The sequence below is a fragment of the Protopterus annectens genome, chromosome 6.part0 (assembly GCF_019279795.1).
Source record: "Protopterus annectens isolate FY-2018-M chromosome 6.part0, PAN1.0, whole genome shotgun sequence".
Taxonomy (NCBI): domain Eukaryota; kingdom Metazoa; phylum Chordata; order Ceratodontiformes; family Protopteridae; genus Protopterus; species Protopterus annectens.
In genome coordinates this window covers 1,152,714,210-1,152,736,281 of record NC_056737.1, presented here as the reverse complement: position 1 = coordinate 1,152,736,281, position 22,072 = coordinate 1,152,714,210, and the positions used below count along the sequence as shown (strand labels likewise).

Here is a 22,072-nt window from a genome sequence, read left to right as displayed (position 1 = left end):
GAAACATGAACCACAAAGTATTATTGAGAATAGGATCACCCATTATCAGCAGTTCAAAAAATAGATGGAAGAAAAACAGGTGTGTATTAGTCCTTGAAAAGAAGATGAAAGCATTGTTCATTGAAATTGATATACCCAGTGGTTACTGTTTTGTGTAGAGAAAGACACACAGTCATGAAGTACCAGGAGTTGCAGGCAGAAATGGACAATGTGGAAGAAGGAGCTCAAGACATTTCCAACAGTAGTAGGAGCAATGGGTCTCATTAAAGGGAATTTACAGTCTTGTTTAAAAATGCTACTGAACTCCATATCAATTGTAGAGGGAGTCAGTTCTGGGCTTGCTGAGGGTGCTGCAAAGAGCAATTTTGGTCAGCATTAAAGATTGAAACAATATTAATTTCATGAACTTTACTCATATCCTGACTTAAAGGGGATTCATTCCCATCATGGTATTAAAAACCCAAATGACGTGGAGAAAGTGAAGCAAGAAATTATTTTTCATTGCTGCTACATCAGCATAAAAGATTTTTTAACTACAGACCTTAATGTGCAGAGTGCTTTATACCATCTTCCACATAGAAGAGGAATGTTGTAGGTTCATACTTTCATGGGTAGTTGCTGGGTATGCAGCCCATATTGACAGTTGCCCCAAAGCACTTTTTGATTAAGTCACTTGCACTTGGCCACACAGTAGGCAAATAAAGGCTGAGGGTATCAGTCCTTGTAGCATACAAAACAGATCAGTAACCGCTCACAGCCTTAATTCTGTGCTATAATGGGTTGGCATAATTGTGATGTTTGCCTTAGACACAAGGTGCAGGGTTTGATTATCACATGGTTTAATTGTTTAGGCTTAAAATGGGCCCCAAAGGCAGTTAGCCTAGTACTACGCTATAAACCTATTTGTTTGACGTTTGATTGCCAGCGAAGTCCATCTGTGCATAGATCCTTTTTCAGTTGATGCCTGGGGAGAAAAGATCCATATGCAAAATACAGTTTCACATGTTGGTGATATTTTTATCACGGTTTGTCAATGATTAAACTACTATATTTAAATGACACTAAGATAGTGCTAATGACTAGCTGTGAGCACATTATCCCTTTTTATGCCAAAGGTGCGATCTCCAGTTACATTGAATCATTCTGTTCGATTTCCCCATTCTTTTCCTTAGGTTACAAAACGGGACCATTTTGCATTACATAGTTAGACACACTGATTAACTTTGATTAACTCTTTCTTTAATGTAGAGAAAACAGAACCACCTTGTAACTGTGCAGACCCTTTTTTAAATGGTTAGCTAATTTACATTTTTTTATGAAAAGTACAGTAAGACATTGTTTATTTCCAGTTTGATTACCGGGGACATACACTGGGCCCAGAGAGCTCGTTTTCAGTGGAGGCCCTGGGAGAAAAGCTCCATAAGACAGAATACAGTAAAGCTAAAAGTCTATAAAAGTTATAGTTAAAAGAACAAGTTACAAATGTATGAATTTTATACCAACCATGAGCAGCGTGGTTCATTGTGATGGATCATATGAGGTATACTGTACAGATTCATTTAGACATACAGTCATGTAAAGTAAGGAAACAATTTACATGCATTCATTCAAAGTAAGAGGCTATTTGTAGTATTTACAAAGTTAAAATCATGTGGGGAATAGCTATAGGAGTTAGAGAGCTTAGGTGCACTCTTAAGAAGTCACTATGGGAGCTATAGAGAGCTGACTAACACAGGAAGAAAATCCTCCCAGGGGCATTTTTAAACAAAATTAGGGTGAAAGCAGCCACTGGGGATGCACACGCCAATGCATTTCTTTGTGCCAGTCCCAAGCCGGGATAAATGGGGAGGGTTGCATCAGGAAGGGCATCCGGCGTAAAACCTCAGCCAAATGACTTATGCGGAGAATATTTCATATTTCCATACCGGATCGGTCGAGGCCCAGGTTAACAATGACCGCCACCGGTACTGTTAGCCAACAGGGTGCTGGCGGAAATTGGGCTACTGTTGGTCGAAGAAGAGGAGGAGGGGGGGAAGGCATGCACAAAAGCAGAAAGAGAGGAGGAAGGTTAGGAGTGTAGTAGTGAGGGTAGGAACTTTGAATGTTGGCAGTATGACTGGTATAGGGAGAGAGCTAGCTGATATGACTGAGAGAAGGAAGGTTGATATATTGTGTGTGCAAGAGACCAGATGGAAGGGTAGTAAGGCCAGGTGTATAGGAGGCGGGTTCAAATTGTTCTGTCATGGTGTGGATGGCAGGAGAAATGGGGGTAGGGGTTATCCTAAAGGAACAGTATGCCAAGTGTGTTTTGGAGGTGAAGAGTTTGTCAGATAGTGATGTTTACGAAGCTTGAAATTGATGGTGTAATGATGAATGTTGTTAGTGCATATGCTCCACAAGTTGGGTGTGCGATGGATGAGCGAGAGAGATTTTGGAGCGAGTTGGAGAAGTGGTGGTGAGTGTACCCAAGGGTGAGAGACTAGTGATTGGAGCGGACTTCAATGGGCATGTTGGTGAAGTTAACAGAGGGAATGAGGAAGTGATGGGTAGGTATGGTGTTAAGGAGAGGAATGCAGAAGGTCAGATTGTGGATTTTGCAAAAAGGATGGACATGGCTGTGGTGAATACGTATTCTAACAAGAGGGAGGAGAATAGGGTGACATAAGACTGGAGGAAGATGCACACAGGTGGATTATATCCTATGTAGGAGGGCCAGTCTGAAGGAGATTGGAGACTGTAAAGTCATGGCAGGGGAAAGTGTAGTTAGGCAGCATAGGATGGTGGTTTGTAGGATGACATTGGTGATCAAGAAGAGGAGGATGAGTGTGAGGGCAGCAGCAAGGATCAAATGGTGGAAATTGAAAAAGGGTAATTGTGAGGTGATGTTCAGGGAAGAGTTAAGACAGGCACTGGGTGGCAGTGAAGAGTTACCGAATAGCTGAGTAACTACAGCAGAGCTAGTAAGGGAGACTGCTAGAAAGATGCTTGGTGTGACATGAGGACAAGGAGACCTGGTGGTGGAATGAGGAAGTACAGGAGAGTATACAGAGGAAGAGGCTGGCGAAGAAGTGGGATTGTTAGAGATGAAGAAAGTAGACACGAGTATAAGGAGATGAGGCACATGGCAGAGAGAGGTGGCAAAGGATAAGGCATATGGAGAGTTGTATGAGAGATTGGACACTAAAGAGGGAGAAAAGGACATGTACCGATTGGCTAGACAGAGGGACAGAGCTGGGAAAGATGTGCAGCAGGTAAGGGTGATAAAGGATAGTAAAGGAAACCTACTCACAAGTGAGGAGAGTGTGTTGAGTAGATGGAAAGAGTACTTTGAAGGGCTGATGAATGATGAGAAAGAGAGAGAGAAGGTTGGATGATGTGGGGATAGTGAATCAGGAAGTGAAACTTATTAGCAAGGAGGAAGTAAGGACAGCTATGAAGAGGATGAAGAATGGCAAGGCTGTTGGCCCAGATGACATACCAGTGGAAGCATGGAGGTGCTTAGGAGAAATGGCAGTGGAATTTTTAACCAGATTGTTTAATGAAATTTTGGAAAGTCAGAGGATGCCTGAGGAGTGGAGAAAATGTTTTGGTACCTAAGACTAAGGGTGCTGTGCAGAACTGCAGTAACTACAGAGGGATAACATTTATCAGTCACAGCTGAAAGTTATAGGAAAGTGTAGTGGAAGCTAGGTTAAGAAGGGAGGTGATGATTAGTGATCAGCAGTATGGTTTCATGCCAGGAAAGAGCACTACAGATGCAATGTTTGCTCTGAGTGTGTTGGAGAAATAGAGAAGGTCAGAAGGAGTTGCAGTGCGTCTTTGTGGACTTAGAGAAAGCATATGACAGGGTGCCTAGAGAGGAGTTGTGGTATTGTATGAGGAAGTCGGGTGTGGCAGAGAAGTATGTAAGAATGGTACAGGATGTGTACGAGGGTAGTGTGACATTGGTGAGGACTACGGTGGGAGTGACAGATACGTTTAAGGTGGAGGTGGGATTACATCAAGGATCAGCTCTGAGCCCTTTCTTATTTGCAGTGGTGATGGACAGGTTGACAGATGAGATCAGACAGGAGGCCCCATGGACTGTGATGTTTGCAGATGACATTGTGATATGTAGTAAGAGTAGAGACCAGGTTGAGGAGACCCTGGAGAGGTGGAGCTATGCTTTAGAGAGGAGAGGAATGAAGGTCAGCAGGGCTAAAACAGAATATATGTGTGTAAATGAGAGGGAGGGTAGAGGAATGGTGAGGATGCAGGGAGTAGAGTTGGTAAAGGTGGATGAGTTTAAGTACTTGGGATCAACAGATGTTCATGTTTCACTGTTGCAGTCATTACATTTGGGTAATCTACTGGCAGGTTGCCCTCAGTCGGACTGATTAACAAAGTCTTGGGTCTTGCATCAGTTGTCTCTTCTTCCATGACGTCAGGTCGTCAGGAGTATAAGACATACAGCCAACCCCATTACATCAGTCTTTCTTGCCGCGTGGTGCCTGAAGCAGAAGCAGTTGGCAAGTGCCGGTCGGCCGACTCCTGAAATTTTCCTTTTTTAGTTTCAGAACTAAAGTCTTCAACTAAAAGCTAAGTACCGCATTGGGGAAACTTTTTCTTGCTCCTTACTGATGTCCGTAAAAGTTAATTGCATTACTTATTGGAAGCAAATAACTCATAAGGATTTTCATTTGTACTGTATTCCTTGCCTAGGCCCTGACCACAACGTACCTTGCTGTCTGTTTTTTGCTAAATTTAATCAACACACGATTAAACGTCTGTATATTTTTGCTTCTAAATATTTTGGCTGTAGATTTAATTATCCAGAAATGTCTGTTAGCAATCCGACTACCAGAATACCTAAAAACCGCAAAGAAAAAGACAGAGACAGACTGTCGAGGTCCAAAACTGATGATGACACTTCTAAGCCAGTCGCCAGTTCACCGGTACTCGGTGAGGCACTTTTGCAGCCCCTGATACCTGCTACTTCTGATTCGCAGACCTCTACTGAGACCCATTTGGAGTCCGGTATGCTGCGAGATGCTTCAGTTATGGAACCCGCAGATGTCTCTACCTTAGATGGGTCTGGAGTCGCTGTGCAGGCACCAGCTTCTGAGGGTGTTTTCAGGCTTACAGATTTGTATATTAGACCAACACCATCTTCAAAACTAAGGCCAAAATCTAAGTCTTTGTCTAAAAAACCGACGCCTGGGCCACATGTGCAGGCCCCTATGCCTAAAAAACAAATGATCAAAATGGCTGAAGATTTAATTACTCTGATCGGGGTAGCCAGCCCCCTCCTTCTAAGAGACCCAGGCAAGACATTGATTATGAATCTTGTGAACAGGATTCTCTCTCTTCTGACTCTTCTAATGAACAGGATTTGTCTATTCCTACTTATAAGGACTCTGCAGAAGATTCCATTCCTTCTGCTTCTCCCCCTGAGGATTTTTCTTTTGGGGAAACTTTACATACCTTAAGGGAACATTTCCACTGGGAAAGTCAGGATTTCTCTGAATCTAAAGAGACTTAGGGATTCCCTAACATAGGCCTTTGGCTATACCTCTTGTTGTAGACATTGTTGATGTTTTTTCAGAATCTAGTATGGCTCCTGATTCTTTGCCTCCGGCTCCTTGTAAGCCAGACAGATACTACAGGGTTCCTGACTCCCACAAATTCCTTTTCAAAAATCCTATTGCTGATCCTGAAACCATTTCTCAGGGTCCCAAGAGCATTAAGTCCTCTACTGCTAAAAATCCTACCCCTTCTATTAGAGATTCCAGGGTGCTGGATAGATGGGGTAAGAAGGTTTACACGTCTGCAACCTTGGCAATCAGGGCTTTAAACTGTCAATTTCATATGCTTAAATATCAGCAGCATATCACGGGACTACTTAAACAGAAAATGATGTTCATCTCTGACTTGACTGTGTGGAAAATAAAGATTTGCAGGATTTATTGCATTCAGCTGAACAAGTTGGAAAACATACTTTGCAATGTGGTTTTGATTCCTTGCAGGGCTGCTGTAACTGGATCTGTGCTAAGAAGGCATGCTTGGCTCTAACTCTGCCTGACCATGTTAAAGCAAAATTGTTGGATGTTCCTGTACAACAGGACTGTCTCTTTGGTAATGAGCCTGAAGAAGTGTTAAAAAAAGATGGAAGATAAAGCTAAATCCTTGCAAACTGTGAAAGATTTCTTACAAGTGCAACCTCCAAGATTTAGTAGGCACTGGTCCTTTCCAGTCCCTTCGAGAGCAGCTCAAGTCAAATCCAGACATTCCAAAGGCTCCAGGTTTCAGTCGCAAGGAAATTTTAGAACAAAACAATGGGGTGCCTCCACCTCCAAATCTGGAAACAACAAGGCACCAACGTATGGTAAACAATCTCAATGACTTCCCTCTACAGTCACCAAGCACTTACCTTTTAGTCACCCCTTTGAGGGAAAACTGGCACTTCATGCACGAAACAGGCAACTTGTTACCCAGGACAAATGGGTTTTAAATATAGTATCCCGGGGATACAGGTTTCATTTCCACATGTTGCCATTCTGAAATGGATGGCCAGACCTGCCCCCAAATCAGTGGGCAGAGGCCCAGAAACGAGTTCTGTCCCTCATGAACATAGGGGCTATTCACCCAGTTCCAGAAGAGGAAAAGGGACAAGGTTTCTATTCAAGACTTTTCCTGGTACCTAGAAAAGACAAATAATGGCGTCCAGTTCTGGACTTATCCACTCTATAAACACATTTCTGGACATTCCAAAATTCAAGATGCTGACTTCAACAGTTACGTTGGCGTAAGCCACAAAACTATGGGCTAGGCTTGTAAATGCCCTCGGGCAGATAGCCTAGTATGAACCTATGAACCTATGAACTACTTATGCTAGGCAAAGATGCCTGGTTGATAACTCTAGACAAGGCTTACCTGCATATCCCAGTCAGGGAATCTTGCAGAAGATACCCCAACTTCAAAGCAGGCTGCTTGCATTACCAGTTCTCTGCACTGCCCTTTGGCTTATCTACTGCACCCAGGGTCTTCACAAAGTGCCTGGCTCCAGTAATTGCATTTTGCAAGCAAAGAAATATTCAAATATATCCGTACCTGAACGATTGTCTAATTCAAGCAGAAAACAAGGACATTCTAAAGCACCTGGTATTTGTAAAAAGGGTTCTAACTTGTCTAGGGTACACCATAAACGAAAAGAAATCATAACCGGTACCCTCTCAAAAAATTACATTCTTGGGTGTAAGCTTGAATACAATTGCCAAGATGACTTACCTTAGACCAGAAAAGCAAATTCAATTGGTGACTTATTTCAAACAGGTGGCCACAAAAACCCTGCTATCTGCAAGACAAATTCTGCAAGCCTTGGGGTTCATGGCCTCCTGTATTATTCTAATTCCATATGCAAGACTGCATATGAGGAAACTTCAGTGGTACTTAAAAAGTTTATGGAGTCAACATTGTCACAGCCTGGAAACCATTCCTATCATACCTTGCCTGCAACTAGAGTTCCTATAGTGGGCAGAGGCCTGCCACCAAAACAAGGGACTGCCATTCACTCCACCCCCTGCCGCCCAAACCCTAACTACAGATGCATCAGACTATGCTTGGGGGGGCTCATCTGGCAGGAAAGCTCATTCAGGGCAAATGGAGCCCAAATCAGATGCACCTTCATATCAATCAGAAAGAGATGCTAGCTGTACAGAATGCACTAACATCTTTCAAGGACTACCTTCATCCAGGACAATTAATGATAGACAGACAACACCACAGTTATGTGGTACATAAACAAGTAGGGGGGAATGCATTCCTACCCCTTTGCAGACTAGCCATGGCAGTGTGGAACACTGCCTTGACCTACCAAATACAACTACAAGCTCAATTCCTGCCAGGAAAGCGAAATACTCTGGCAGACGAACTAAGCAGAAATCTTATGGACCCACAAGAATGGAAACTGGGACCACAAATTTTCAACATGTTGACACGCAAATGGGGGAGTCCCAGACATAGATCTTTTTGCCTCACCCCAGAACTATCAATTGGACAAATTCTGCACAAAATTTCATCACAAGAAAGCATGGAAAGTGGTTGCTCTATCAGTCTATGCTTTTCCCCCTCTGCCTCTACTCTCCAAAGTTCTACTAAGTCAGACAGGACAAACCAAAAATGATTCTGATTGCTCCAGACTGGCCTCGCCAACACTGGTACCCACTCCTGCACAATGTGTCACACCTTCCTCCGTGGCACCTGCCTCAGACACCTTACCTACCGTCTCAGCAGAACTACCAAATTCTGCACACTCCGCTCCAAACTTTGAATCTTGCAGTGTGGCTAATCATCTAAAGTCACCCTTGGCATCCCTCAGCAAACCTGTGATGGATGTCATTTTGGAGGCTAGAAGGCCTAGTACTAGAAAATCTTATGCTGACAAATGGAAAAGATTCTGTGCCTGGAACCAATCACAAGGAATAAGCACAGCAATGCCCAATATTCCTCAGATTCTGCAATACTTAACTTAGATGCTTCACAAGGGCCTATCTTTTTCTTCCATAAAAATCCATGCCTCTGCCATTTCAGCTCATTACAACACCGAACCCTCCCCTCTTCTCTCATCCTCTGCTAAAGCAGTATCTCAGAGAGGCCAAAAACTTAAGACCTCCCAGGAGAGCGCCAACCCCTGCATGTGACATCAATTTTGTTTTGGAAAAACTCTCTCCCTCCTTTTGAGCCAGCTGCTACTGCAGACCTAAAATTTCTCTCCTGGAAAACAGCTTTCCTTTTAGCAGTCACTTCAGCTAGAAAGATTTCTGAATTACAGGCTCGTATGGCAGTGGAGCCGTTCATTATTTTTCATGCAGACAGGGTGTCTCTCAGGACCAATCCATCTTTCATGCCTAAGGTGGTATCCAGTGTGGCTCTTAATCAGACCATTCATCTGCCAGCTTTCTTTCCCAATCCACAGAACAAGAGTGAGCGGATTCTCCATTCATTGGATGTACACAGACAACTTAGATTTTACTGAAACCAGACAAAATCTCTAAGAATATCTGAACAACTATCGGTGGCATTTGCTGCAGGGGCTGAGGGAAAGGCTATTTCAAAGCAGACTATTTCCAAATGGATAAGCCATTGTATTAGTTTCTGCTGTATGCACCATGGTAAACCTATCCCCAAGGGGATCAGATCTCATTCCACCAGGGCTACATCTAATTCTGCAGCCTTTCTCAGAGGGGTTCCTGCCAGAGACATTCTAGAAGCTGCTACATGGCGCTCGGTTCATATGTTCACCAAACATTACCATTTACCTCTCTTCTCTAAATCCAGAGCTGGCTTTGCCACCACTGTGCTGCAGGGCCTTATAGCTGCTCCTAATGCTTTGTAACTCCATCCTCCCAACCATAGTTTTGGGAATCTACCAAAATGTAATGACTGCAACAGTGAAGCACGAAGAACATAGTACAGTTGTGTACACTTACCATAAATGTAGATGTTCGAGTGTATTCACTGTTGCAGTCCTGGTTACCCACCCTCCAGCCCCCTGTTTTTCTCTTACTATACCTCTCCTTTCTTTTACTATGCTTAAAAGCCTTTTTGGTGTATTTGCTTTTGTTTGGAGGTATATTTTTTGTTTTAAATTGTGTATGTGTATATAGATATATAGACATAGATGTAGATATAGATGTGTATATATTTTGCTCCCCATTTGGGGTCACCTGACATCAGCGGGCAAGAAAAACTGATGTAATGGCGTCGGCTGCATGTTTTAAACCCCTGACGACCTGACATCATGGAAGAAGGGACAGCAACCGACGCAGGACCCAAGACTTTAATCAGGCTGACTGAGGACAACCTCCCAGCAGATTACCCAAATGTAATGACTGCAACAGTGAATACACTCCAACATCTACATTTATGGTAAGTGTACACAACTGTACTTTCAGAGTAATGGTGAGTGTGGAAGAGAGGTGAAGGAGAGTACAGGCAGGGTGGAATGGGTAGAGAAATGTCAGGAGTGATTTGTGACAGACTGGTACCAGTAAGAGTGAAAGGGAAGTTCTACAAGCTGGTAGTGAGACCAGCTATGTTATGTGGGTTGGAGACTGTGGCATTGACAAAGGCAGGAATCTGAGCTGGATGTGGCAGAGTTAAAGATGTTAAGATTTGCACTGTGTTGTGACTAGGATGGACAGGATTAGGAATCAGTATATTAGAGGATCAGCTCAGGTTGGACACTTTGGAAACAAAGCAAGAGAGGCAAGATTGCATTGGGTTGGACATGTGCTGAGGAGGGATGCTGGGTATATTGGGAAAAGGATGCTAAGGATGGAGCTGCCAGGTAAGAGGAAAAGAGGAAGGTCTAAGATAATGTTTTTGGATGTGGTGAGCAAGGACATGCAGGCAGTTGGTGTGAAAAAGCATTATGCAGAGGACAGGAAGAAATGGAAACAGATGATCCGCTGTGGCGACCCCCAACGGATACAGCTGAAAGAAGATGATGGAGGTAGGGTGAAAGCAGGTACATTTCCTTTTGGAGGACAGGTATATGAATAGCTGGGTTTTGAAATTATCTGAGTTTGGTGTTGTCCTTTAGTGTGGAAGGGAGTGAATTCCATTTCTTGCCTAGAGAGAAAGAAAGGAGAAGTTGGCCAGTAGGTCATTTTGGTTTGTGGATAGTAATTAAGTTTTGGTGTTCAGATCTGAGAGTTTCTGTTATGAGTGTAGGGAGGAAGGATGTTTGTTAGAGCAGGGCATTTTGTTGGGTGAAATACGAGTTTGTGTGCAGTGGTAAGTTGCAGGTACTCTAGGTAATTTGTGAGCTCTAGCCAATTCAGAGATTGGATGGTAAGACAGTGATGAGTGGAATTTTTGGCTTTGGTGGCAAATTTGGAGATTTTATTATAGCAGTTTTCAAGTTGAGGTGATGGAAGAGGTCAGGTTAGTTAGAAGAGTGTGCTAGTAGAGGTGGAGAGGAAGAGATTGTTCCTGTATAGCATACCTAACTTTTGGTGGGGTTTTCTTTATATTTTGTCGAATATGGATATCAAACTTGGTGTTCGTCTATAGTAATGCCGAGAAGTTTGGCGAAGGGAAACACTTGATAGGAGAGTTGGTTTGGCTAAGGACTTGAAAGGAACTTTTATCATAAGACACAGTTTTTGAGGGAGGGGAATAGTAGTAGTATTTTAGATTTATTTGCGTTGAGAGGTGATTTTGGCGCATCCAGTTCTCAGTAGTTGAGAAAGCAGTATGGGTTTAATCAGCAGTTCAGGGAGATTAGAGGCAGAGCAGACTAAAGTTGAGTCATCTGCATATTGAATGACTTTGTAGCAGAGTAAAAATTATTGATAAAGGTGTTAAAAAGCATAGGTCCGTGGATGGACCCCTGTGGCATGCTGGTTGGGATGTGTAAGAAGGAAGAGTTGGCGTTATTCCATTTAACAGCTTGAATTCTATCTGACGGGTAACTAGAGAACCAAGATAAAGTATTTTGGGAGAGATGTAGGTTTGAGAGATGATAGAGAAGGTGTTTATGGGAAATAGTATCGAATGGTTTAGAGAGATCGAGGAGAACTGTGTTAGATACTAAGTGTCCTGAATCTCGGGCTTGATTGTTTCTAAGAAGGAGAGTAGTGTGGTTATAGTGCTATGCCCTGGGCAGAAGCCATGCTGGGTAGTGGTAAGAAGTTAGTTTTGTGTCAGAAAAGGCATAAGCTGGAGGTGAATGCATTTTTCTAGGATAGTGGAGATTGGTGAGAGAAGAACAATGCGGCGGAAGTTTGAGATGTTGGTGTTTTTGCCTCCTTTGTGGAGAGGAAGAATATAGGCAGAACGCCAGAGTTTAGGGACATAAGATTCCTTTATAGAGCTATTGATAATGATGCTGATTTGGAGTGCTATACCATCAGCAGCACACATTAGGAAGGAGGAGGGAATGTTATCAGGAGCATTGGAGCAAAGTTTGTTTGGCTAGAGGTCTTTTTATAAAATTAGTAGAGAGAGGTTTGAGCTCAAACATAGGGGGAAAGTTATTAAGGAGCTTAGAAGGAGAAGAATGAAGGACAGATTGATTATTGTTGGGAAAAGTCTTGATCAGGTCAGATATTGTTTATATAAAAAAATTAGTTAAATTGGGAGGCTAATTCAAGGTCAGATTTACTTGGATAAGGACAGGAGTTATTCTTGGAGCCTGGGTTGAGAAGTGAGTTTACGGAGTTCCAGAATTTCTTTGGGTTTTTAGTATTGTTGGACTGGAGCTTAGTGTAGTAGGATTTTTTGTCCTTGGTGATGTGGTGTTTTGCAATGCTACGGAGCTGCTGTCAGGGTTATCAGCAGCTGTCAGGATAGCCTTCTTGTGGAATGTGTATGGTCATCCATCCACTTTCTCAAAACATTACAAGTTAGATATCTAGGTTAGTGATTGAGTCGGTTTTGCTAATTGTCTTGTAGGGAGTGTAATAAACCAATTGCCCTTTTGGTGGCACTGTTTTTTCTGCTCTTCCAGTACAGGTAGTTGAATCCTTCAGCACAGACCTGTATGATGTGCATAGCACCTTTCTATAGCAAATCACTAACACTAGATGTATGGGTAATATTTTGTGGCTGCAGGGATGATCACCATAACACCAGATGTATAAGTAATAGTTTGTGGCTGCAGCATGATCACCGTAACACTAATGTATGAGTAATAGTCCATGGCTGCAGGATGGCCTGCCTTTCTCCTGCTTTCTGGTACTTTGTGCTTATTGGATCCGAAAACCTTCATAGCAAATCTTGTAAACTTTATATTTACCTTTTTGATTATATTTCTTTAGGTAGAACTCATCCTGTGTATATAGTGGTTTGAAATTTAGTATAGAATTATAGTCTCACTGTATGTTTAAGGTTAGGTGTATATTATGTGGTTCTGTTTTTACCAAGCTTTACTTGCTTTCAGAGTTTGTGCACATCTTTCTGCATTATTTCCTTGCTGTGGCTCATTGAGTCTCACAGGAGCATTTGTTGGTGTGTCTTCCTCTCCAAGGCACCAAAACATTTGTGCTGTAGTTACTCTTTTATAGTCTGCTGTCTAATGGCTTTGCTGAAGATTGCATCTCTCGGCAGCACTGTGACTCCTAGCTCCAGAGTTCAAGGGTCAGTGTTGACCTCTGGTCACTTCTTGTGTGGAATTTGCATTTCTCCTTGTCTGTCATTTTTTCCAGGTACTCCATCTTCTTCCTACATCACAGGAATGTGCTGGTTAATCAGCTACTCTACATTTTACTTGCCAGTGTGGCCAGTCTCAAGATTGAAGAGGGTCAGGGATGGACCACATCTCATACCCCCATAGAAAAAGTAGTGTTAAAATTTAAATTAAAATTGCAGTGAGGTAGAGGACATCCAGTGGCTGAAAAATCTGGCCAAGAGTCCATGCCCACATCCACCAGACTGTTGGCACGAGTTCTGCAGCAGTTGTCCTACTATTCATGTTTGTAGTTATAGTGAGCTATTACACAGTTATGCTGCCTCCCTCCATTCCCCTTGGCATCTGTCCACTCTTTGCGTCTGCATCCTAGAAGCAATTTCCTGCTGCAGGGTGTTTAAGGTACCAGTTACGTGATGCAGTCACCATAAGAGTGGGTCTTAAGACACTTTGCTTGTGCAGTAGAAAACGTCACGACATCCAGCTCTGTGGTGTGTTCTTAGGGGTCTACTTTAAAATACCGACACGCCACTTCGCCGACACACAAACCACCGAGACCAGATAACCGACAACACAAAAAACCGACAACGCAAAACACCAAACACCATTACACCGACAAACCGAACGTAAACAACACATTACACTACATAGCATAGCCACTAGCCCTAACCCAAACCCTAACCCTAAGGTCCGACACTATCTCACACTCACCCTACCTGCACCCTAACCCTAACTCACTTAACCCACCCCTAACCCCAAGGTCCGACACTATCGCACACTCACCCTACCTGCACCCTAACTCACTTAACCCACCCAAAAACATAAAGCCCGTCACTATCGCACACTCACCCCACCTGCACCCTACACCTAATTCACTTAACCCGTCCCCAAACTACAGTCCCTCACTGTCACACACTTACCTTACCCGAACCCTAACTCCGACACTAACACGCACTCACCTTTCCCACACCCTAACCCAAAATCCCACAATATCGCACACTTACCTGACCGCTCCTAACTCCGTCACTGTCGCACACTTACCGAGTCGCGCTCACACATTACCCTTGTCGGTCTTTCCGCTTTCGGCAAATCACCCTTTCGGTAAACTTACCTGTCGGTCGTTTGGTCTTCGTCTTCCGCGTGTTGGGGAATCGTCGGTTCAGTCAACTAAAGGGGACCCGTTCTTAGAGGACCTTGTCTGTAAGGACTTTAGAATCTGCTTCCATTAAGCTTTTTGTTAAAGACTTGACCAGATCAGAGCAGGCTTTGTCTGGCGTTTCTTTCAGTGATGAACTCGTAAAAAGATGAAGGGACCATTCATTTGAAGTCAGGCCGAGCCTATTTTGGTGGTCTTTGATGTTTAGGAAGAATCATTGCTGAGCTCTTCTAGTCTCGTGTAACACTGTATCCTAACTGCTGATTAACTCGTGTCCTAGAGCCTGCTTTACAAGATCTGTGGTTTGAGGTCCTGGCATACCTTTAGAGTATGTCATAACAATATTCCACTAACATGCTTGCAAGAAGGTATTAAAATCAAGGCAGTTTTCCAGGATAAACATGAACATGCAAGATCTGATTTTTATAGGCAGTATTCTATTGACTGCAAAGTGGATTATTGAATAATTGTAAATAGCTATGCAGATAATGGAAGCAGCATACATTCTGCGCTTTCATGTGGAATCTGAAACTTTGGAGTGTTTTATTTATTTATTTATTTTTTTTACATAAAACCGTATTGTATTGTCTTAAGTGAAAGATGCAGTTTAAAGGTAAAAGCATAGGCTATGTCATATCTAGTAGAATATGCACTCCTCTGGTCAGGTTAGTGTGATGTATTTTATATTACACCCCAGACATCTTTCCAGACCCATTTCAGTAGATGTGTCTGCAGTAAATAAACAGTCTTAAAAAGGTTAGGTTGCCCTTAAACTTTTTCCACACTTTTCTTCTTAGCCAAGTGTACATCTGCTTTGAATTTGTCTTTCCTGTTCTTAGTAACCTAATTTATCAGTTGCATCTTGTAAGTGGTCCTCTATTATGTGTTCACTGTCAAGTTTCACACCATACTATTATTCGTTGCCTTCACTGTTTTAATTGACTCGCATAGTGTGATCTTAATTTATAAGCATCTGCCATTTAAGTGAAGTCATTGTGTACATGTGTAGACCAAGTAGGCTGTATTTAAATGTTAGTTTTCCATACAGATATAAAAAAAGTACTAGTGTTGTGAAATTATTGGTTCATGTTGCTCTCTAAACTTAGTTCACTTCAAAGTCTAACACTACTATTTTTTAGTTTCTACAGTGTACCATGGTTGTCTGATCAACACCACAGAAATTCGTGGATGGAGTACTCATCATGTGAATCCCAGACTGTGAAATTTACCACCACATTAAAACATCGGTCTTTTAGGGTTTTCTAGTTACTGTTTCTGTCATTTTAGCAAGGGAGTGTGCACATTGATTTTTTGTATTGTTTTGTAAAATTATTATCCCGGGATGATTTTTATTATTTTTTGCACTGTAGTGTTTATATTCAGTTTTGTATTGCACACACATACATTGCCATATTACTTTGCTCAGCATTAGTCTTTGAAAAATTTATATGGAGTAATTATGTAATGCAATCACTTTACTATTTAATAACACCTGTTGTATCTAAAATGCGTTTATTTTTGTAGTATGTTTTAAATTTATGTACCATTTCTTTTACAAGGCATTGCATTTTATACTGCTTTTACTGAACTTTGGAAAAAGTGATACCTTGTGCAAACTAAATGAAGGGTAATTGCATTTAGAATGTTTTTGAAAACAAGGTTCTTCCCCAGTGTGAGGAGAAGTAGTTAAGGAATTAAAATTAAAAGCCTTTGCTGAGATCTCCTGGCTGTGTGACGTGATTGAAAATAGAAGAACTAAAAGATGCTGCATTGGCTGTGGTTAATGGAAATCCTAGTAATAAAACCTGGAATCACACCCAGCCATTGGCCATGGTTAATGGAAATCCTAGAAATAAAACCTGGAATTACACACCTAGCCATTTCCCATGGTTAGTGGAAATCGTCGAAATAAAACCTGGAATCACACATGCAGCCATTGGCCATGGTTAATAGAAATCCTAGAAATAAAACCTGGAATATCACACCTAGCACCTGTACAGAGCGCAGCAACCCGAAGACACCATATAAAACAAAGACTTAGTGAAATCTTTTCAGGGCTGCTAGCCCAGGGGGGACTGTAGCAGTTTCATTAGTGAAACTTTAAAAATCCTTGTTCTGACGTAGTACCTCAGAACTGGATCCACAATACAAATACAAGCAGAGTAAACCATGAAGTCCCCTAAAGCATGGGAAATTTATTAAGTGGAGTGATAAGAGGAAGGAGTTCAGTATGCCAGACAGGGGTGAGTGGAATTCGGAAGGATAAGAGAAGGCTATAAAAGGATTGTAAATGCTTATTTATTATGTTCGTTAACCAGAAAAGTTAACACAATTTTGTTACTACTTTACTTTTTGTTACTGCCAAGGTCAAAGGTATATACAAACTTTATGTTCAGAAATGCTGACAGTAAGTAAGTATAGGACAGTAGCAGGAGTAATAGGTTCACAGGTACTTACTAGGCTGTAGATCCGTAGTGATCTTTAGAAACCTATCCCTGCATTCCCTTGTAGGTTTTAGCTCTTGTATAACCCTGAGACAAACGGAATATTTACATGGTGTTCTTATCTACGAGGGACAAAGCTGCTAAATCAGGAATGAAATTGCGGTTACCCATCCATTCATCCAGATTGCATTTAAATAGAGTAAGAGATGTACTTTGCCGTATGTGGAGAGGAATATCATCCCAAAGAAGAGGTATTCTCTATCTAGCCATTGTACATGTTCTGTTTCTGTTGCAGTACAGATTGACACCTGTTGAACAAGGGTTTATGCCCCCATTGGACTTATGAATGTGCAGTAGGTCTGACTGCATTAAATCAGCGGCACTGCATGCATAGTAGAGATCTCCCCTCAGTAGCCTGTATGACACCAAGGAGTGTGACAAGGCTTGGAAGAAGGTCCACATAGATTCTTTCACTTAATTTTCTTAGAAGGCATTGTGGGCATTCAAGTTGCATCGGATGTTTGGACAGGTGCACTCTGAAGGGGACAGTGCAGTGATCACCTAATGAGAGACCTGTACAGTGGAATGATTACATCCCTGACCTGGACACCATACCTTTAGGTGTAAGCTGTGCCATGAAAAGGGGCCATCTTACAGTAATTATGTGCTGATTTTGTGGTGATTGTATTTGTGATACAGTAAGCAAATGCAAGCATGTAAACATGTCATGTAACATACCTTTAAAGCAGTGACATTTGTAAGATTCCTTTGAGTGGTAAAATAAGAGTAAGATGTACTACTTGCATCTTCAGGTATGTTTCAGCAAGCAGGTGTTTCCGTGAAGGATTTCCCCTATTATGATATTGCATAAGGGCCTAGAAAAGTTTCATCCTAGATTCTTAGATCATAAGTAGAATGCTTTCTTTTTGGATTAACTGGCATCCATCTGGCTTTCAGTATAACGCAACAGTAATGCTCACTATTTACAGCAAATGTAATAAATTGAAATATATGTATAATATTTTTGTAATTGTGTAATTGAGGTGTTATGGCACACTGGATGTTGTGACTGGTAAAGCATATTCTAAGCAGGGGATAAGAGCATTAATGTCATTTGCTCTTCTAGCATTAGTGGTTACTAAGTGTGATAATATGTGGGATGATCTTAATTGATTTTAATACATTTTCAGTAGTTTTGGTCCAGCGATGGAAAAGATGATGGTGATCTGTTCAAACTCCCAAATATTTTTCTACCTGCATTGGTGGAAGGAGATTTTCAAAATATAGTTTGTTAGAATAGGAGAATTTTGTAACCTTCTCAACTGCTTATTTCCAGAATTGGGGACAAATCTACAAATCAGACATTTAAATGTTAGTTTTATTCTTGTGAAATTGATGAATACGGGAATGTGAATTAACATGTTTTTTTCTGAAGTAAAAGCAATCTATAACTGTAATTGTTGTCATTAAGTGTAATCCACTACCTTGTATTCCAAAATTGCCAGTTTTAGGAGAAACGGAGCTAAATTTTGTGCCAAAATCAGGGATATTTTAAAGATATAGGAGTAGAACTGTAGGTTTAAGATGTATTTGAGTTTATTAGGATATAATCAGTTCCACAGATGCTGAATTTTTCTGCAAATGTTTTCAGCCTATTGACTGGGTTACTAAAATTTAACTGCATTTAATGGTCTTGCCAGTTCAATCAGTTATATATTTAGAAGGTCATTATATTATTTATCAAGGATTTAAATTACAGTGAACCCAGAACTAACTATTAACATATGCCACAAGTGAAAGGAGTTATGCTAAGTTTGCACCACTCAAAAGGTTATATGATTTTTGAATCCTCTTGTAACATTATTGGAAGAGCCATACTTGGTCTTTGGATAAGGAAATAATTTCTTTCACTTTCTTTCTAAGTAAATTGGGCCAAGCCATATTGGTCCAGTGAAAATTAAAGTATAATAAAGTGAAATGGCAGAAATCTGCCAATCGGGTGGAGATGGTAAAATAACTACATTTTAATACACTATTTTCATTTAGTGGGGTTAGGGAAGTTTTATAAATGGAGTTTGCCAACAGGAAATGGAATAATTCAAAGAATGTGTAACCTAGAGTGGGGGTGACAGGTTTCAAAGAAGTATGTGAATGTTGGGTAATTAAGCAGAAGATATTCAAGCAAGATATCAAGCTTAGAAACGAGTAAGTAGATAGAGTTAAATATACAAAGATAGCTTAAAAAGGAAAGAAAAGATGGGAAAAACAACACTTGTAAGAATTTGGTAACAGAGGTAAGTACAAAAGAAATCCTAAAATTGAGAATCATTTGCCAAGAACCTTTTGAGAGTTGGCGAAGGATATTAGAAACAGCTACAAACATTGAAGGAGCTAAAGGAGAGGGGGCAGTTAATAAAGATGCCAGTATTATGTTTTCTGATCTGTACTTGTTTATTTGTTGCATTCTCCAGGATACATTAAATGCAAACCTGAATGGTAACCAGTCATTATAATCAGTCTCTTTAGTCCAAGTTTGCATATTCAACACAAAGGTACACCTGGTTTCTTCAGAAACAAAATGTAGACACAGTTCAACTGATGTAGACCATTTAGACTTCCTTCAGGTTAAAGTTCACCATCCATGTAGTTGATGTTAGTTTACCTGTGTCATTCAGAACACTTTATGCTTCAAAGATGAAAACCCGTAAACATAAATTTTGCCTCTCTGGCATAGAGAGGTGAAGTTTCATCATTGACCAAAATGACCCAAGTTTGACTAGCAGCTTGGGCATCAGAAGAGCAAGACAGGGTGGGATGAGCATGATCGACTCATGCCAGGTCACCCATCCTTGAGGAGGGAAATGGTCACAGTCAGCCAGTCTACTCCTGTGCAAATGAAGGCTTACATAGTAATGGCTTCAGGACCAGGAGATGTGCACTTTCCATTCCAGTCCAGTGATGAGAGCTGACTAGTATGAGTGTACTCCAACACACACCAGTGGAAGGGCTAGAATGCTCCTGCAGTGATTTTAAGTGCCCATGTCAGCCACCATAGAGTGGGGTTACTGACCTAACTACAAAACCCTTAATGGTTGTGTGACAGCTTCTGAGGAAGGGAGGGCTGATGGTCAGAAGTCAACAAGAGAGAAAAAAGCAACACACATCAACCTCCATATAACAGTGCAAAGATTCTGAGGTGCATCCACAGAATATTTGCAAAGTGCGAAAATGGAAAAGCAGTTCAGTGCACTAAAGAACTTCCTTGTATTACAGGTGAAAATGTTGCATATGTGCATTGGTCAGCCTTCATGTCTTTTACCAGCCCTTCCTTCATACCTGCCCACCCACGTATCAGTACTTGTAATGTAGATTCAATGCAGTAGCTATAGAAAATAGTAGTGCTGCTTCAGTCTGTGCTAATTGATACAAAAACTCCAATTGGCTGAGAGCAGACCTATAGGTTCCCTTCCCCATCCTTTCTTTTACATTTTTCTAAACTGTTCTCTGTGTGCATCCATTTATTTATTTATTTATTTATTTTCAACTTGACATGTTTATATGTGTGTTCGTTCTTTCTTGAATTTCTGTTTTAACCTCTTCAGAGTTTTGAGGAGCTGGATCCTCTCCTAGACAGGAGTGGGTCTAAGGCAAAGAATCTGCCCCGCAAAGAATGCTAATTATCCTTAATTTTATTCTGTTTGCATACTGTTTCCAACTATGCCTTTCCCAAGTGGTTAGACATCTTTTGAATTATTACATTCCCTGCTGGTTACTCCATTTAGAAGACTTCCATTGTCCTAGTAAATGTTTTGATTACAGTTCTAAAATTCAGCTCTTTAGAGCATCTTCATATTTTGCCACAGCATTTTGCTGCTTGCTAGTCGGGTATCTGTACTTTGTTTCATTTATTATATTCCCAGGGAAGTGGGACAGCGCATATTTTGATATTCCTTTTGTAAGCCTTCTCAAGTGTTTCTGAAGTCTATTTCACCCCTTCTGGCCTTTGGATATCTCTCTGTATTTGGTTTAACTCACATTTATTAATCTTTAAATATTTATATCTTTTATAATGCAAATGCTACCACCAACTTGCTCAGCACATCTATTTGGTGTTGGTTTACCAGTATTGATTTTATAACAATCTGTTATTTTGCCCATTGTCTTGAATTAAGTGCTTTTCTCCTGGGCTAGCAGGTTAGAGGTATGAACAAGTCTTTTAGTGTCATCGGACTGCTGGTATTGCCATGGCTACAGGAATCTGATTCCAGTTTTATAACAATTTTTCACAACCTGAAGTAGCTGTCTTTGTGGTTCTTCTCTATGCCCTCTTCATACGTCCAGAAGACCTAGGGGGAGGCTTATTAAATGCAATTCCTCAACTTATTTTCATCACTGTAGTAATGAATATCTTATTTAAAAGAGTAAAATGCTACTTTGTAATCTATGTTTAGTATAATAAGGACAGAAAAGGAATTCATGTTTATACAGTTCTCTGTAATACCTGATCTTGTGAAATATTAAAGCATTATACAGGCTTTTTCTTGGTGTCTTTTCTTTGTGAGAAATAATTAAAGTTTTTGCAAAGTTGTGCACACAGCACGTTTCTTGACTCTGGTCTCATAACACCATTCACTGAAAGTTTTGTTCTGCAATTTTATTGCATGTTTTATGTGTTAAATGCAGTGCTCATGAATTCTAAATAGCAAGGTATTGGTAAACACTAAATCTTCCACAGTTGTGTGCTCTTTTTCTAAAAGTTGCTTTTAAGATTTTAGCACAATGTTTCATAGAGTGAAATACTGCTGGTCAGTTATGTGGTTAAACAAAGTTAGTATCCATTTGAGTGAGATTCACTAACAGCAAGCCATAACATTTACATTTTACCCACCATACATGTTTTTATATCCTGGCCTGAAATTTCATCAGCTGTACCAAATTCCCCTTGAAGTTCAGCACTTGTTTCTTGCCAGCATTCCTCTGAATGTTTGTAGGTGCATGAGGTTTTCATATAAGCCCAGCATTGCTAGGATGTTTCTTCAACACATTTTGCTGCTTTTAGTCAGTTACACTCTTGAGTAATTTTGCCTGTGTACTACTTCGTGCTGACAGTTTTAATAGGTTTGTCCTAGCAGTCTGTCCAGTACACCGTTAGGACCATAGCCACTGCAGTTCCACCACATCCGTCTCTGTCCATAAGGGCTTGAGAGGACAGCCTAGAGGTGGAATTTATGGATTCCTGTTCACCTATCAAGGTTGGCTTTAAAGAAAGTCAGGGGACTATGTTAACAGGAACTTATTTTA

At 41.0% G+C, this 22,072-nt stretch overlaps 1 protein-coding gene across 1 annotated transcript in view; it reads left to right on the top strand.

Moving 5' to 3' along the window:
- Positions 1-21,308, top strand: part of GCA (grancalcin) — a 365,906-nt gene extending 344,598 nt beyond the window's left edge. Inside the window, exon 8 of the mRNA XM_044074773.1 lies at positions 15,467-21,308. Coding sequence (XP_043930708.1) covers positions 15,467-15,493 — 27 coding nt within the window. The 3' untranslated portion in view covers positions 15,494-21,308. The remainder of the gene's footprint in view (positions 1-15,466) is intronic.
- The last annotated feature ends 764 nt before the right edge of the window (positions 21,309-22,072 follow it).